Source organism: Palaemon carinicauda, chromosome 4 (genome assembly GCF_036898095.1).
Source record: "Palaemon carinicauda isolate YSFRI2023 chromosome 4, ASM3689809v2, whole genome shotgun sequence".
NCBI classification, from domain to species: domain Eukaryota; kingdom Metazoa; phylum Arthropoda; class Malacostraca; order Decapoda; family Palaemonidae; genus Palaemon; species Palaemon carinicauda.
Window position 1 is genome coordinate 176,688,464 of NC_090728.1, and position 18,134 is coordinate 176,706,597.

The 18,134-nt window shown below is 46.2% G+C and overlaps 1 protein-coding gene across 5 annotated transcripts in view; it reads right to left on the reverse strand.

Annotated features, from left to right (window-relative positions):
* scramb1 (scramblase 1) overlaps window positions 1–18,134 on the reverse strand; it is a 129,655-nt gene that overhangs the window by 11,937 nt on the left and 99,584 nt on the right. For all 5 annotated transcript variants that reach the window (XM_068372792.1, XM_068372796.1, XM_068372794.1 and 2 more), the window contains 2 exons: window positions 14,741–14,958; window positions 13,649–13,813 (listed from right to left, as the gene is read on the reverse strand). In XM_068372792.1, coding sequence (XP_068228893.1) covers window positions 13,649–13,813; window positions 14,741–14,958 — 383 coding nt within the window. The remainder of the gene's footprint in view (window positions 1–13,648; window positions 13,814–14,740; window positions 14,959–18,134) is intronic.

An 18,134-nucleotide genomic window follows, 5' to 3' on the forward strand; every position in this document is an offset into this window, starting at 1 on the left:
AACGTGTCATTGGGAAGTATGGCGTACCAGGTGAAAATGAGGGTGGTGAGAGACTGGTAGATGTGTGTGTTGAAAAATTCTCGCTTTTTCAAAAATAAAGATAAAAGGGATTTTGACGAAGGAAAAATCTATTTCTGGGAAGAGGCCTGTGACGCCCGGTGAGAAAGGTCCTTCCTTATACCTTTCCTAATATAAATCTTCCAAATATACTAGAGAAAGATAAAAGCATGGAATGCAGAGGTTACAACCCTCGCGCGAACACCTTGTAGGTGTCGTGTATTAAACAAAGGCGTGTGTAAACCACTATTCACAGGTTGTCTTCCATTTAGATAATCCCTTCATCAATGGGGAGGGCCGTGACAGGCCCTAGATAACATGGTTGAACTCCCCAACGACACCTACCACGCGCGCCCTCTAGGACATCCTTCTTTAACTGGACTTCAAGCAAGCATAGTTTTTTTTGGGCACAGTGTTTTTTCGAAGAATTTCTCGTTATTTCAACATGACTGACGTTGTTACTTCACCCTTACCAATGTTAAGTACCATAGTTTGTTTTGGCAGTTTTTGACAGTACCGGGCATTTGTTCTATTTCCATTATGGTGGTTTTTAGTTTTGGAAGCGATTGTCCTGCCGAGATATCGGCAGCCATTTTGGGTATGTTCGCTTCGGTAAATTTTCTAGTTAATTTTGCCCATCTGTCGGATAGGTTATATCACTTACGTTTTATGGCCTTTTATGTTATCATTAATTATTATTAATTTTTACTATGGTATTTATTTGCTTGCAAGTCCAATTTAGACCTACGAAGAATAGCGATTTAAGATAGCGTTTTAAAGCATAGTAACGGTTTAAAGCTTAGCGTTTTAAAGCATAGTAACGATTTAAAGCTTAGCGATTTAGTCTGTTAATTTGTACCCTCCTGGAGGGTTCGTTTTAGACTATATCCTTGTTTTTTGGTTACGTTGTCGTTATTCTTCGTTATTACTATTACTAAGAAAAGCAATCAATTTTATTAAATTTCTTATTTATTGTGTGATGTTAATTTTTAATATGTAACCTTGAGAGCGAAAGCATAGAGTGCTCGTTTCCTGTTCTACAGGTATGAGTTATCCTTTCTCTCGTTTTCTTTGAGTAAGAGAGGTGAATTTCCCGTTCTCCGTTTTTATACGATCACGGGTTATTCAGGCCTCTTCTCAGTATCAGAATTGATGATAGTACGTTTAATATTATAAACGGTTTATTGATGTGGTTACTGTTAATATAGCTAACACTATTATTAGGTACGTTAGTGTATGAGTCATTAATTGGGGTCGTTTTATACCGACACCCTTAGCTCCGCCTTGAGTTATGCTTGGCTCCGACTTGAGTTATGCTCCGCTATAATGGATACTCATTGGGTGAGAACTAGTTATCGTTCCGGAGCAGATTTTTGGAGTGCAACGGTGAAATCCGGCACTCGGACTCCGGCTGAAGCCTTTTACACACGAACCTTTGTCATGTTTGATCACAATTACACAGTTAAGGCCCCCGTTTTCATCGTATCTCCGGCTTCACTGGAGATAACTCATTCATTGAGGATAATGTTATCGTACCGGAGACGGTCACGATTTCACGATGACGGGCCTTTTCTACCGGACCTCCGGTAAAAACAGAGATCAAGCAGGAGTCCAGAACCGGAGTTAACAGTGTGATATCGATGAAGTTTAGAGATTCATGCTATGTGGTTACTGGTTTTCTATTATAATTTCTTATTTTATTAAGGTGTTAGCTACTACCATACTCACACATTAATTAAGATTTAAGTGTTTCTGATTCATAAGTCAATGACAAGAATCTCAAGGAACATCCAGACTTATGTCTTCTTTCTTTTTACAGAAAGTCCGCTGCACTGCCAGGGGCTGCTCCGCTGCCTTTACTGATTCCATGGGCCATGATCTATGCCGGGCCCATGCCCATTGCGCAAAACAAGTATACATGGGTAAGAGTGGCAAATGGAAGAGTGGTAGAAAGGGCATTAATGGATTATGTGTTGATAACTAAAAGAATGTTTGGAAGATTGAAAAACGTGCACATGTTTAGGGGTATGGCTGATAATTTTTTGGTAGAAGGAGAATTAGTTGTAGCAAAAGAGTGAAAGAGTGGGGGGATGTAAAAAGGAGCTAGTGAGGGTTGAAGAGTTAATAAAACCGGAGGTACAAAGTGAATATCAAGAAAGGTTGAAAATGGCATATGACAGTGAAAGGAAGAGAAAATGGTAATTTAGAGGAGGAGTGGAAGTTAGAAAAAGAAAATTTTGTTGGGATTGCAAGTGATGTGTGTGGCTAGTTTGAGGGAGGCAGCATCAGGAAGGGCAGTGAATAGTGGAATGAAGGAGTGATGGTAAAAGTGGAAGAGAAAAAGAGGGCATTTGAAGAATGGCTGCAGAATAATAGTGTAGAGGAGTATGAAAGATATAGAGAGAAAAATGTGGAAGTAAAGCGGAAGATAACCGAGGCAAAGAGGGCGGCTGATCTGAGGTAGGGTCAGGAATTGGGTTGTTCATATGAAGAGCATATGCCAAATTCGTAGATAATTTGCATTTTTCCTAACTATACAAACCTTAGCTATTTACATGGGGTAATTACTTCGGCGTAGCTGAATGACGAGCCATTAGAATTTTAACGAGGGTTTACTACCCCACCGCTAGTGAATGCTTCACTTTGCTTAGAGGTAGGACTTATCCCGGGGGACAGGGCTGGTGGGCAAATGTGTGTAAATAGCTAAGGTTTGTATAGTTAGGAAAAATACAAAATTATCTACGAATTTGTCATTTGTTCCGTAACTAAAATACAAACCACGTTATTTACATGGGGTGACTCAACCCTTAAGAAGGGAGGTAAGTCCCTGCCATACTGGCTTTGGCTTTGGCTTTGCCCGGGGACTCCAAATTTGAGTGTGTAAGTACTCAGGAAATAAGGAGTCCCTGCGCCTCGCTAGCATGCTGTGAAACTGCTGCGGCCTACATAAGCTGTGTGCGAAGGTGAGGAAGTGACTCATCCTAGAAAGTTGACCTGGAGTTCTTCAGATGGAATTCTAGGCTAGGATTCTCCCAATACCACCTCGTCAGGGTATGGGGACATGACAGTACTACACTTAATACTAGGAACACAAGGGAGCATGGTTTACCTGCAGTGGTTTGAGGTCAGCTGTGCAGAGAACCCAGGATGCTGCTTTCTCCAAGGGAGGAGAGGATGAAGAAAAGAATAAGGGCCAGACAGATCTTTTCATTCACGTAGACTAAAACCGGGTAACAATGCCCTCAACCTTCTGCTACTTGTCCATTAAGGAGCCTGAGGTTAGACCAGCTGTTGTGCAGCCACCACAGGGTCGATAGAGAATGTATCGAGCCTCCTGTGGGTCACGTCTTGCAGGTAGTGGGCCGTGAAGGTGGTCTGACGCTTCCACACCCCAGCTTGCAGGACCTGCGTCACTGAATAATTTTTCTTGAAGGCCAGGGACATAGCTATGCCCCTGACATCATGCGCTCTAGGGCGACGTGACGGAGAAGGGTCAGGATTCAAGGCCAGGTGTATTACCTTGTGAATCCAGGCCGAGATAGTAGTCCTGGTGACCCTCCTCTTCAGTGCTCACGAACAAGGCTTGCACCTGGGGACGAACTGCAGCTGTTCTTTTAAGATACAACCTCAGACTCCTTACTGGGCACAGTAGGAGATGGTCTGGGTCATCTGTTACAGAACGAAGACTCGAAACCTGGAAAGAGTCAAACCTAGGGTCCGGCACTCCCGGATTCTGAGTCTTGGCAACAAACTCAGGGATGAACCTGAACGTTACCTCCCCCCATCCCCTTGAATGGGCGATGTCGTACGAGAGACCATGCAATTCGCTGACTCGCTTGGCCGAGGCCAACTCTAGCAGGAACATAGTCTTCCAGGTAAGGCGACGGTCTGAAGCCTGGCGTAATGGTTCGTAGGGAGGTCTCTTCAGAGACCTGAGAACTCGAACCACGTTCCATGGAGGAGGTCTCACTTCTGACTGAGGGCAGGTAAGTTCATAACTTCGTATGAGTAGGGAAAGTTCCAGCGAGGAAGAAATGTCCACTCCTTTAAGCCTGAAGGCAAGACTTAAGGCTGAGCGATAGCCTTTCACTGCCGAGACTGAAAGGCGCATTTCCTCCCGCAAATACACGAGGAACTCCGCTATTGCTGGAATAGTGGCATCGAGTGGAGAGATACCCCTTCCACGACACCAACCACAGAAGACTCGCCACTTCGCCTGGTAGACCCCTGCGGATGACTTGCACAGGTGTCCAGACATCCTATTCGCAACTTGTTGCAAAAATCCTCTCTCAGTGAGGAGATGCTGGATAGTCTCCAGGCGTGAAGTCGAAGCGAAGCTACGGCTTTGTGGAAGATATTGGCGTGTGGTAGTTTGAGTAGCTCATGACATGGAGGGAGTTGTCTCGGAACCTACGTGAGGAGTTGCAGAAGGTCCGGGAACCATTCTGCGCGATGCCATAGCGGAACTATCAGGGTCATTGATAGATTGACTGATATTCTGGTCTTGTTGAGCACCCTCCTCATCAGACAGGACGGGGGAAAGGTGTACAAATCGATGTTGTCCCACCGTTGTTGGAAGGTATCTTGCCAGAGAGCCTTGGGGTCCGGGACTGGGGAGCAGTACAGTGGGAGTTTGAAGTTCAACCCTGTAGCGAACAGATCCACCATCGGGGAACTCCACAAAGTCAGGAGTTTGTTGGCTACTTGAGGATCCAAAGACCACTCGGTACTCACTATCTACGTCTCTCTGCTCAGACTGTCGGCGAGCACATTCCTTCTGCCTAGAATGAAGCGAGCTGCTAGTGTGATCGAGTGGACTTCGGACCATCTCAGAATCTCTACTGCAAGATGGGATAGCTGTTCTGAAAAGGTACCTCCCTGCTTGTTGATATAAGCCACCACCGTGGTGTTGTCGCTCATCACCACCACAGAGTGGCCCGCCAGGACTTGGTGGAACTTCTGAAGTGCCAGAAACACGGCCTTCATTTCTAGCAGATTTATGTGAAGGTACTTTTCTGATTCTGACCACAGGCCAGAGATCCTGTGGTTCAGAACGTGGGCCCCCCACCCTTTCTTTGATGCGTCAGAGAACAACATAAAATCTGGGGGAATGACGAGAAGATCCACTCCCTTTTGTAGGTTCTCGTCTGCCACCCATCATTGGAGGTCTGTCTGTTCCGCATGACCCACAGGGACTAAAGTGTCCGGGGAATCGTGTCCTTGATTCCATCGGGACTTAGAGTCGCCACTGGAGAGATCTCATTCTGAGGCGACCGTTGGGAACGAGACGGGCCAGGGAGGAGGAGTTGGCCGAGGAGACGTAACCACGTTTGGGCTGGGAGTTCTTCTCGATTGAGGAAAGGCCTCGCGACCTTCCTCAGCCTTGCTATCCTGTCGTCTGATGGGAAGGCTTTGTGGAGATTGGTGTCTATGACCATGCCTAGGTATACCAGTTTCTGAGAGGGCTGCAGAGAGAACTTCTCGAGATTTACCATGATCCCTAGATCTTGGCAAAGTTGGAGAAGCTTGTCTCGGTGGCGAAGAAGGGTTGCCTCCGAGTCCGCTAGGATCAACCAGTCATCCAGATAATGAAGGAGACGGATGCCATCCTGTGAGCCCACGATGATATCAGGGTGAACACACTGGTGAACACCTGAGGGGATGTGGAGAGACCGAAACACAGCACCTTGAACTGGTAGATCTTGTCGTCTAGGCAAAATCTTAGGTACTTACTTGAAGACGGATGGACTGGGATCTGGAAGTACGCGTCCTTCAGGTCCAGTGTACACATGAAGTCTTGTGGTCTCACTGCAAATCTGACCATGTCTGCCGTCTCCATACTGAACGGAGTCTGTTTGACAAACCTGTTCAGGGTTGAGAGGTCGATGACTGGTCTCCAGCCTCCAGACGCCTTCCTTACAAGAAAGAGTCGACTGTAGAATCCTGGGGACCCATCCACTACCTCTTGGAGAGCGTCCTTCTTCAACATGGTCTGGGCTTCTGCCCGGAGGGCCTGACCCCTTACTGATCCCATAGTAAGGGAGCTCAATAACACTGGATTCACTGTCAGGGGAGGTAGAGAAGCTGTGAACGGGACGCCATAACCCTGACCGATCATGGAAATCGTCCAGGTATCTGCCCCGAGTTGCTGCCACCTTGCCGCGCAACTCTGTAGGAATCTCCCCACTGGTGGACATGCAGGGGGACTGCCAATCCTAGCGTCTATGGCCTCGGCCATTTTCTCTAGGGTTCTTACCTCCCCTGGAGGACTTTTTGCTCCTTCTACTCTTGGCAGGAAAGGGCTTAGACACCTTCGGCTTTGCTGCTGTCGTCTTCTTTGTGTCCTTAGCTGGACGGGGCTGTTGGGCTGCTGGAGGTTTGTAGGGCCTCGATGTCAGGGCCCTATGGATGAGGGAATCCTGGTTGGATTTCCTCCACCTCTCAGCGGTTAGCTCCACGTCCTTAGGCTCAAACAAACCCTTACCGAGCACGGTAGAGTGTCTGAGCCTGCTAACATCCGAACTGGGGACCTTCTGGTGGAATCTCTCAGCCACTGCGTCCCGTCGTTTGAGATTTGTGTTGGCCCACAAGCTCGAGACTTGGTGGGCCAGAAACTCAAATGTCTCCAGTGCCTTCCTGGTGCTTTCTTTGGACAGGTCCTCAGACCGCACCAGGATGCCCAGAGACCCCAGCCAGATGTCAAGCCACGAAGTTGCCTGCATGGCACACTTCGCCACCTTCTCCTGGCTTAAGATCTCAGTAGCTGAATAGGACACATGCGGGTTGGAGTGTCTCTCTAGAGGGACTCCCCTAGTGAGTTCTTCCACAGAGTGGTGAACTGGAAGACCCAAACAAGTCTCCTCAAGGATCTCAAAATACCTCCTCTGATGGACTCGAGGAGGAGGGAGGAACTTGTTACCGGCGCTGGATCTACTGGAGGAGGCAAGCTCAGAGAGCTGGCCCTCGACCTTGTCTCTGGTACTCTTCATCCCTTGTGACCAGGGCAAAGCTGCACTGGCCCTAGAGGGTTTCTGGGTGCCGTAGACTCGGTCCAAGACCGTGTCCTTACCCTCACGAGGAGGAATCTCTGGGTCTGGAATCCCGTTGAGGTTCCTCATGAGGGTCAGAACTTGCCAAAACGCGTGTTCTGACTCTAGGTGCTCTCCTCCTGAAGGACTGGCAGCAAAGTCTCCTGATCCTTGCCGACGACTTGGGAATCGTCTTAGAGTCCTTCGGTTCCCTCCTGGGAGGGATACAGGACTCGAGTAATGATGGATGCAGGCTCTTTTCCACCCCTGTTCAAGAAGACTTCTCAGGAAGAGGCGGAGTTTCCCACATTGGTGCGATGGGGGAACAGTCCGGCTCGTCCGACTCTCCTGAGGATGGGTAGTCCTCATTCGCAGCGGAGGGAGAGAGTGTCTGGGGGGGAGAAGGAGCTTTGCGCAGGGATTTGCGAGGAGACAGGATAGCCCTCAGAGATGTCTCCACGGAGGGGACTCCTCTCTTCCTCTTCAGGGGGGGGCAGCCGCCACTGATTTGTGACCTAAGTCAGAGAGCACAGGCTTCATAGCATGCATAAGAGCTCTGACCAGGGTCCCGAACCAGGGCTGCTGGCTGACAGTTGCGCAGTCAGACATTCCCTCTGGAGGGAAGGGGATTGTTCAATCCCTTGGAGGAGTCGAGAAATGAGGGTTCGCCTGAAGAGAAGCTGAAATGAGAGAGTCCTTAGACCTGTCCGGGAACCGCCCCTCCTCCGGCGAGTGCGCTGTTCTGCGCTTGCGGGAAGGGGAACGAGATGATGACCTGTCAGCCTGATGACGATTGCGCTGGAAGTCGCGCGATGAGCCCTGTCCTGGGTCACGCGCGAAAGGATCGTGCGCCATAGGAATTTCGCGCTCGCGCGGGCGTGCGAGGTTGGTGGCGCGGGCGCGAGGGCGCGCAGGCGATGCCGTGGGCGCGCTCAGGAGATGGCGCGGGGGCGCGTAGGAGATGGCGAGGACGTGTGGCATGCAGGAGCTGGATCGTGAGGAGTGGTTGAAAGCTGGATGCGAGGGCGCGCAGTAACCTGATGCGGTAATGTCGGGCGCCAGTGAGCAGTAGCGCGTATCTGGAAGTACTGGGCGAGGGTGCAAGTGCGCAGCCTCGTGATAGCGCGAGGGTGGGTCTGCACGTTGGCACGCAGGTGAGCGCTGAGCAGTCTGAGCAGGTATGTTAACCTGAGGAGACCGTGGGCGCTGGGCATGCAAGGGATCGTGGGCACGCATGGCACGCATCAGGATATGGGCGCGCAGGTGTGCTCTGCTGCGATGGGCGCGCAGGTGTGCGCTGCTGCGTTGGGCGGGCAGGGCACGCGATCGGATTAGGGCACACAGGTGTGCGCAGTTGAGTTACATGGGGAGCCTCGAGAGCAACTGGAACCTGGCGCGCAACTGGAACATCGCGCGCGACTGGAGGAACGCGTACAGGATTGAGCAGTCTGGAAGGAGAGTCCAGGGGTACCTGTGAGTGCCCGTGCGCTAACTTAGGCACCTCCTGGACTGCGTGCTGAGATGTAGAAGCGCACTGGCGTGTTGGCGAGCGCATGTGCGCTGAATCAGGAACTGCGCGCGATGGGCATGCCTCGCGCCTAACTGCAGAAGGGCGCTGTGAGTCTAGAGGTGCCTGATAGCGCCTGTGCACTAACCTAGGTGCCTCTTGGACTGCGCGCGATGTGGCAGGAACCGGTGGGCGCCGGGGCGCTGTAGGTTGTGGGCGCGCATGGGAACCCTGGCGCGTAACAGGAACAGGTGTGCGCACGCGCGCAGGTGAGCGCTGTAGCACTAAGTCTGGAACGGCAGCAGCAGCATGAGTGCACGCAAGTTTAACCTGGCGCTTAAGGGTATGAGGCGCAGATTTGCGCTCAAGTCCCTTATGCCCGGAAGGGACCGGTGCCTGCGCAATGGCAGGTTTAGGTGGCGCGTAAAGCGCATCAGCATCCTCAAAGGGTGACGGCAGATCAGCAGGGAGACTGGTCACAGGGTCCCAAAGGACGACCTTCCTCCGAAGGGGATCGCGAACGATCTCCGGAGAGGTCTAAGGTGGTAGCTGGCAAGATCGGCGAACGGTGAGTCGTCTCCTCCGCAGAGGACTGTGGGGACGACGAGCCGAAGAGGTGCCTCCCAACTCCCTTGTGAGGGGAAGGAAGACCTCTACGGCGAAGGGGAGGACGAGCCTTCCGCCTTATACGCCCACGAAGGGCCGTGGGGTCAGCGAGCTGACCAACGTAGGGCCTCTGAAGAGGAGTCTCTGTAACTGAACTACCCCGAGGGGAAGAATCACCGGCAGGAGAGACCGTAGGACTTAGTTCCTCCCTCGAAAGATGTTCGGAGGGGGAACTAAGCCTTCAGCTACCTCAGCAACAGGAACAGGGGTTTGCCTAAACCCACCAGATGCCTCCATCACAACAACGTCAACGACAGACAGAGGATCTATCCCTGCTGTAGTTGGCGATTGTGTAACAGCTGCACCTAGTTTGATCATGTCAAACAGGGCTTCCCTGGAGGGCAAACCTTGCAGCCCCAAGGAAGCCCAAAGCTGTTATAAAGGGATTTTGACGAAGGAAAAATCTATTTCTGGGCAAGAGACCCGTGCCGCCCAGTGAAATGCTCCTTTAACATCATTTCTGAGGTAAAAACTGCTATGAATTTACCAGAGAAAAATTTGTATAGGAATGCTAGGTTGAACCCAGCTCGCTCACCTTAATAAGGTGTTGGTATAATACTGGGGCGCTGAATAAATCACAACCAGAGGCCTCGCACCATTTAGATATCTCCTGTCAACATCCCCGAACAGCAAGTTGCCGTTCAACATCCTACTACTACTAGCAATCCCACTTCAGTGAAGTCACTCCTTTATATAGCACGCATCTTTCTAGCCGTATTTTGCCTTAGTGTGTGATTTTCGCTGGTTTTTTCTGGATTTATCTCAAGATGTCGGACTCCACTGTCACTCCATCTAAGTTAAGTACCAGATCTATGAGATTTGAGATTTTGGAGGGGGCCTTGCCCTTTTTTGCTTATATTAAACAGTTTTATTTTGGTCTTTCATGGCGCCCGGCTCCCTCCTATCTCTCTCTCTTTTCGTTCTTAACGATTTTCAATGTGTCCTCCATACTGATTGTTTCTCGCTATGAACTTTATGGGTTTCCACGGTTCACACACCGTATTAATTTTTATATTGTCCTCTTAACATGATAACAGTTATTACAGCTGCATCTAGTTTGATCATGTCAAACAGGGCTTCCCGGGAGGGCAAACCTTGCAGCCCCAAGGAAGCCCAAAGCTATAATAAATCATTGTTATTTACAGACAAATCAATATTCAAATCCTCCTCTGGGGGAGGAGGGGCAGCTGCCTCGCTATGGAAGGCAACTACCTCTCCCGCACCCTGGGATCGGTCAACAGCAATACGGCCTACGCTACCACTCGCCGGCCTCACGGAAGAGACCGCTCGAGGGGGAGCTTCGGAGGAGGAAAGGGCTACAGAAGAAGTCTTGGAATTTTCTCTCTTCAAAGAAGCCTCTGAAGAAGAAATATCCCTTTTAGACTTTTTCTTCTGGCGCCGGGCAAACCTCTCCCACTGGGAGGTAGACCACTCCCTACATTCAACACATACGTTACTGCTATCACACCGTTGGCCCCTACAATGAGGACACAAGGTGTGGGGATCAGTGTCAACCGCCGACATAAAAGTCCCACAAGGGCGGCCAGGTAGTCCAGGACACGTACGCATATTCAGTAAGAGGGGCCAACTTCAAACACACTGTGAGGAAGAAAAGGCAAAACAGATTAATGGCAGTCAAAGCGAGGGAGAGAGCAGACAGGTCTGTTCTCTGCCCGAGCCAAAAGTAAAGTAAACCATTCACTAGTGTGTGTGAGGGGGGTTGGGTAGCAAGCTACCCCTCCCTACCCCCCCCCCCCCCGCTAACTTGTGGTGAGGTAGTAAACCCTCATTAAAATTCTAATGGCTCGTCATTCAGCTACGCCGAAGTAATTACCCCATGTGAATAGCGTGGTTTGTATTTCAGTTACGGAACAAAAGAAGTTTTGGAAAGATGTGAAGAGAGTAAGGAAGGCTGGTTCGAGAATTGAAGAAACAGTGAAAGATGGAAATGGAAGGTTTTTAAAAGGAGAGGAGGCAAGGAAAAAGATGGGCGGAATATTTTGAAAGTCTATTAAGTGTTGAGGATAATAGGGAGGAAGATATAATTGCTGTTGCAGGTGTTGAGATACCAGTGATGGGAGATGAGAATGAGAGAGAAATTACAAGAGAGGAAGTGAGGAGAGCAGTAGATGAAATGAGGATAGAAAAAGCACCTGGTATGGATGGTGTGAGAGCCGAGATGTTGAAGGAAGGGGGTGTGACTGTACTTGAATAGTTGGTGAGATTGTTTAATATGTGTTTTGTGTTGTCAATGGTATCAGTGGATTGGGTTTGTGCATGTATTGTACCACTATATAAGGGTAAGGGAGATGTGCATGAGTGTTGTAATTCAAGGGGTATTAGTTTGTCGAGTGGTTGGAAAAGTGTATGGTAGAGTACTGATTAATAGGATTAAGGATAAACAAGAGAATGCAATCTTAGATGTACAGGGTGGTTTTAGAAAAGGAAGAGGATGTATGAATCAGATTTTTACAGTTAGAGAGATATGAGAGAAATATGTAGCAAAAGGTAAGGTGGTGTATGTTGCGTTTATGGATCTGGAGTTGATATGGAAGCGATGTGGAATGTGATGAGGTTATATGAAATTGGTGGAAGGTTGTTGCAAGCAGTGAAAAGTTTCTACAAGGTAGTAAAGCGTGTGTTAGGATAGGAAATGAAGTGAGTGATTGGTTTCTGGTGTGAGTGGGGCTGAGACAGGGATGTGTGATGTCACCATGGTTGTTTAACTTGTATGTTGATGGAGCGGTGAGAGAGGTGAATGCTTGAGTGCTTGGATGAGGATTGAAACTGGTAGACGAGAATGATCATGAATGGGAGATAAATCAGTTTTTGTTTGCAGATGATACTGTACTGGTTGGAGACTCGGAAGAGAAGCTTGGCCGATTAGGGATAGAATTTGGGAGGGTATGTGAGAGAGGGAAGTTGAGAGTTAATGTGGGTAAGAGTAAAGTAATGAGATGTACAAGAAGGGAAGGTGGTGCGAAGCTGAAAGTCATGTTGAATGGAGAGTTACTTGAGGAGGTGGATCAGTTTTAGTACTTGGGGTCTGTTGTTGCAGCAAATGGTGGAGTGGAACCAGATGTACGTCAGTGAGTGAATAAAGGTTGCAAAGTGTTGAAGGCAGTGAAGGGAGTGGTAAAGAATAGAGGGTTGGGCATAAATGTAAAGAGAGTTTTGTATGAGAAAGTGATTGTACCAACTGTGATGCATGGATCAGAGTTACGGGGAATGAAAGTGACAGACAGAAATTGAATGTGTTTGAGATGAAGTGTGGCTGGTGTATCTCGAGTAAATAGGGTTAGGAACGAAGTAGTGAGGGTGAGAATGGGTGTAAAAAATGAGTTAGCAGCTAGAGTGGATATGAATGTGTTGAGGTGGTTTGGCCATGTTGAGAGAATGGAAAATGGCTGTCTGCTAAAGAAGGTGATGAATACAAGAGTTGATGGGAGAAGTACAAGAGGAAGGCCAAGGTTTGGGTGGATGGATGGTGTGAAGAAAGCTCTGAGTGATAGGAGGATAGATGTGAGAGAGGCAAGAAAGCATGCTATAAATAGGAATGAATGGCGAGCGGTTGTGACACAGTTCTGGTAGACCCTGCTGCTTCCTCCGGTTGCCTTGGATGACAGTGGAGGTAGCAGCAGTAGGGATTCAGCAATATGAAGCCTCATGTGTGGTGGATAACGGGGGAGGCTGGGTTGTGGCACCCTAGCAGTACCAGCCGAACTCGGTTGAGTCCCTCGTCAGGCTGGGAGGAACATAGAGAGGATAGGTCCCCTTTTTTCCATAAGCTTGATGTTGGCTACCGCCCAAAATTGGGGGAAATGCCTTGGTATATGTATGTAGTATGCACCATATCAGATCATCATACTGAAGGTGAACTAAGGATGCATATGCCATATTGAAAACATCCAACATACTAATATTTCTTCATTAACCTGATACTGGAAAGAGACTAACAATGAAATGGGAAACTCTATGAGGTAGGAAAAACCTGGTGCTGGTTTAATTACAGCTCGCTTGCTCGAAGTACTGTACAGTTAATGAGGATACCACTTTTAGTGGACCTTACAAAGCACAGAGTAGCACTAAATGTTCTTTGCAGTGTCTTTTGGTCCCAAGCAGCATACATCTCTGGCTTTTGCTTCTTATCTATCCCCTTTTGTTTCCTCCCTCAGGTCTTTCTGAATTCATCTACTTAACTTAACTTCAAGTTTAACCTCTTATATGAAAATATCTTTCAAGCCAACCCTGCAATTCTAAAAATTTGAAATAATAAACATCATTCAAGTAATTAGACCTCTTTTAAACACATTTACCAGATATAAATACATAAGCAAATAAGTTTTAGATCCCATAAGGACTATAACTTGTTATCCTAATAATACATTACCTGAAATTCAACATCTCCACAAATACTCCAAGTGCAGCAGGGTCCTTCAATCCTAAGGACGACATCATCGGAGGAATTACGAACAGTAAATTTTGGTGTGAAAATACTCCATTCCTGATGGATGGATCCTATGACTGTTCCAGGTGGTGATGAAACTTCAACCGACTGTTGGAAAAGACATTCAGAATATAAAATGTATGGAAATTTGTATAAATCATACAATTACAATATCTTGAATTGTATAGAAATCTGTAAAATTCATACAATTACAATATCTTGATTAATATGCTATAACAACATATAGTAAATTTAAAAGCAACATATTACATAAAAATCATCTACTGTATATCAAACCCACATCATTTTACAGAAATCAATACGCATCTTCATAAACCTGTATTTTCTGAAGTAGAATAATTTGGGTAGATTAGTTAGGTATAGAAACTTGTTTTAATTAACTTGTTTTTTTAGAGTAAACTCTAAACATAAGAACACCATATACTAGTTGAAAATGTTGAGTAAAAAAAAAGAATATTTCATATTTCCATATATTAAAACATTTTAAAGCTACATAATGAGATATGGTAATGTGTAAGTGACATGACAATATAAAACTGAGCAAAGCTGTTTTCACTCTACAAATTCTAGTAAAAGTAAAAGAAATTACTCGTTGTGAATGAGGCATAGAATGACTTCTGTCACAATAACTCAAGTACAGTACAATTATCCAACAGATGTTTGCTGTAATTTTTAATGTTATGTGCAAATTCATACCTTGAGACAGATGAGGCTATGATATATATAAAACTGAGTTTGTGTACAATACCATACCCAAATTATGAACTATATACAAGGTGAGCATATTAGACATTTCAGGAAAGGTAAAAAAGCTACTGTACTATGCTCAATGAATGCTTCAAATACTATAACCTAGACTACAAATACAATAATTTCCGTACTGAAATTATTACAGTTAGCCAAGGGGATAATTGATGAAAGAAGCCATAATTACTTTTTTAAAATTCGGCCATTTAAATTAGATTAACACTACATCATACTTTACAACCAAATTTCATAAATAATAAGTATTACCTGTAGACAGCATGGAAAGCAACACGTAGAGCATGCCAAAGGGCGGTTAAGGTGAATAACTTCAGTCATAGTATTGTCCATGATCTTCATGTCAAAAGGACGATTTGGTCCACAACACTGACGAGTGCAGCAGTCTGTGTCTTCAGCAGCAAAATAAACTTGCTGACCCATTGTATTCTGTATCTTGTATTTATTCGCAGTTTCGAAGCCAGTGATGGCTAGAATTGGAAAGAGAAAAGTTGAGAAAATGATGCAGTCCATCCACATATAAAACAAGTACAATACAGTATAATTCTTCATAACAAGAATTAGGTACATGCCCATTACTGTACCAAACTTTAAACATTACTGTATCGTGACAAAATCTTCAGGGAACAGAAAAGAATTTACCCTATTCATGAATCTTTGTATAAATATTGGGGAAAATGTTTCACTCTACTTGATCCAATAGATGTACTGTATCTTGGTTTGGCAGCTACTGTATTAAATGCTTGGTATAAAAATATTTTTAAGGATCTTTTTACGTGTTCTTGTTAAAAAAAAAATATATATTTATTCTAAAATATAGCACACATTTGGCAGGGAAAATTGGTAAGCATCTATGGAAAAACAATGATAGACTAACAGTGCTTGAATAAGTTTCCTGTGACAACCTCAACCAAAATACTATCAATTCTTGATTTAATATATAAAATACCTAGTATAACTTTGTGATGAAAATTCTGGTTTTACAGTATTGTACAGCATTTTAACATGACCACCAATTCAATTTGTAATTCTAGGCTTTCAAAAGGCCTCAGCCATAGAATTTCTAAAGATAAAAAAGCAAAAATCATGTAAATAATGGTTTTGAGTAGTTAAGCAGTTAAAAGGGAAGAGATCAGACAAAAAGTAAAAAAGCTAAATCCACTGCTGTTGAGTTGCAGGAATTCTGTAAATAACACTAGCCATACCTTAATGATAAACAAAAATTTTGCATGGTAAGATGGGTCAGACTCCCTGGGAGGTCCTACGCATATGATACAAATACTACAAGTACTGCACTAGTCATACACCTACAGTACCTGAAATTTTCTTCAAGTCTTGTGTCGCTTGTATACAAGAACATCCTACACATACGATACAAATAGGAGAACTCTAGATAAACTACCTCAATTTTTCTTATTTGTCAGTCGTCATACAAAAAGAAATCCTTTAACCTGGACAAAGCCTAAAAATACAAGTTTCATCTCTCTTTCAAAAGCCATATGTTGGTTAATATTTGTTTATGCAGATACTGTAGTTGATAGGACAAGCAACGTAATACAGTATCACTATCAAATCCAGGTCTTATGTAAAAGAAGAAAAAGAAAAAGAAACAACTGACAGACTTACCAGTTGAGAGTTCTAAGAGGATTAAATTGCAATTGATATAACGAACATAGTTTACATTATATTAAGGCATCCTATAAAAATTCATTTTAAATCATAATACCGTAGTACAGTATATCTTTTTAAAATCAATCACTAGTTCATTCTTCTTCTCTTGTAACTAGTATGGAGCATAACTTTACAATGATTCTTTATGCCTTGCATGGATCCAATATATGAAAGGACACTCCATTAATTAAAATGACAAATTCGAAGATAATTTGTATTTTTCCTAACCATACAAACCTTAGCTATTTACAAAGGGTTACCTTTTAGCGTAGCTGAAATGGCGAGCCATTAGAATTTAACGAGGGTGTATTACCCCCGCGCTAGTTAGCGGGGGGGGTAGGGGAGTGGTAGCTAGCTACCCCTCCTCCCCCTCACACACAGGAGAATACTCACTTTCACTTAGAGGTAGGACTTGTCTTGGGGGACAGGGCTGGCGGGCAAATATGTGTAAATAGCTAAGGTTTGTATGGTTAGGAAAAATACAAATTATCTTCGAATTTGTCATTTGTTCCGTAACCGAAATACAAACCACGCTATTTACAAAGGGTGACTTACCCCTTAGGAAGGGTGGAAAGTCCCCAGCCATACTGGCTTTGGCTTTACCCGGGGACTCAGAATCCGAGTGAGTCGCACTCGAGAAAAGGAGTCCCTGCACCTCACAAGTTCCTTGCTCCGCAAGGAACCATGTGGCCTACGTAAGCTTGTGTGTGAAGGAAGAAGTGTGACCCGTCCTAGGCAGTTAACATGGAGTTCCAGAAGGAACTCTGGGTTAGGACGTTCCCAATACCACCTCGTCAGGGTATGGGGGACGCGACAGTATTGACTCAATACTCGGAACACAAGGAAGCATGGTTTACCTGCAGAGGTTCGAGGTCAGCTATGCAGAGACCAGGATGCTGCTTCCCCGTAGAGGGGATGATGAAGAAAGAAGTAAGGGCCAGACATACTTCTTTCGTTCATGCAGACTAAAACCTGATAACAATGCCCTCAACCTTCTGCTACCTGTCCAAAAAGGAGCCTGAGGTTAGACCAGCTGTTGTGTAGCCACCACAGAGCGATAGAAAACGTATCGAGACTCCTGTGGGTCACGCCCTGCAGGAAGCGGGCTGCGAAGGTCATTAGACGCTTCCAGACTCCAGCTTGTAGCACCTGCGTCACAGAGTAGTATTACTCGAAGGCGAGGGACGTTGCGATGTATCCAACCTCGTGCTGTAGGGCGACGTGACGGGGGAGGGTCTGGAGACAGGTCGAGATGAATGTCCTTGAGTCCGGGCTGAAGAGGTATACTGGTGACTCTCCCCCCATGTCCTCTTTGTGCTCCCAAATCGGCTGCAACTGAGGACAAACTGCAGCTGTTCCCAGCGCTAACCTCTCGATTCCTTTACTGGCAAGAAAGAGAAGGTCTTGGGACATCAGATACAGAATGGAGACTCGAAATCTTGAATGAATCGGACCGAAGGGCCGGGACCCCCAGATTCTGAGTCTAGTCAACAACTCAGGAGCGAGCCTGAATGTTGCCTTCCCCTCTTCCTTAGAAAGGGGGGAGTCGTAAGAGACCAAGAAGATTGCTTACACACTGGCCGTGGCCAGAGTGAGCAGGAGACCCAAGGCGGAATACAATCCGAGGCCTTTCGTAAAGGGTCTTGAGAAGATCTCTTAAAGGACTAAAAGTCCGAGCCATGCTCCAAGTTGGAGGTCTTCCTCCGACTAGGGCAGGGACGATCGTAGCTTCGCATGAGCGAGGATAGATCCAGCGGGCAGGAAAAAGTTATTCCTTTAAGCCTGAAGGTCAGGGAAAGGCTGAGCGACAGGCTTCATTGCCGAGATCGGAAAGGAGTTTCCTCCCACCGAAAGGCAATAAGACCGTTATTGCTGGAGAAGAGGCCTCAAGGGAAGAGGTATATCTCCCACGGCACCAACCACCTTAGACTCTTCACTTTGCCTGGGAGACCCCTGTGGATGACTATCGCAGATG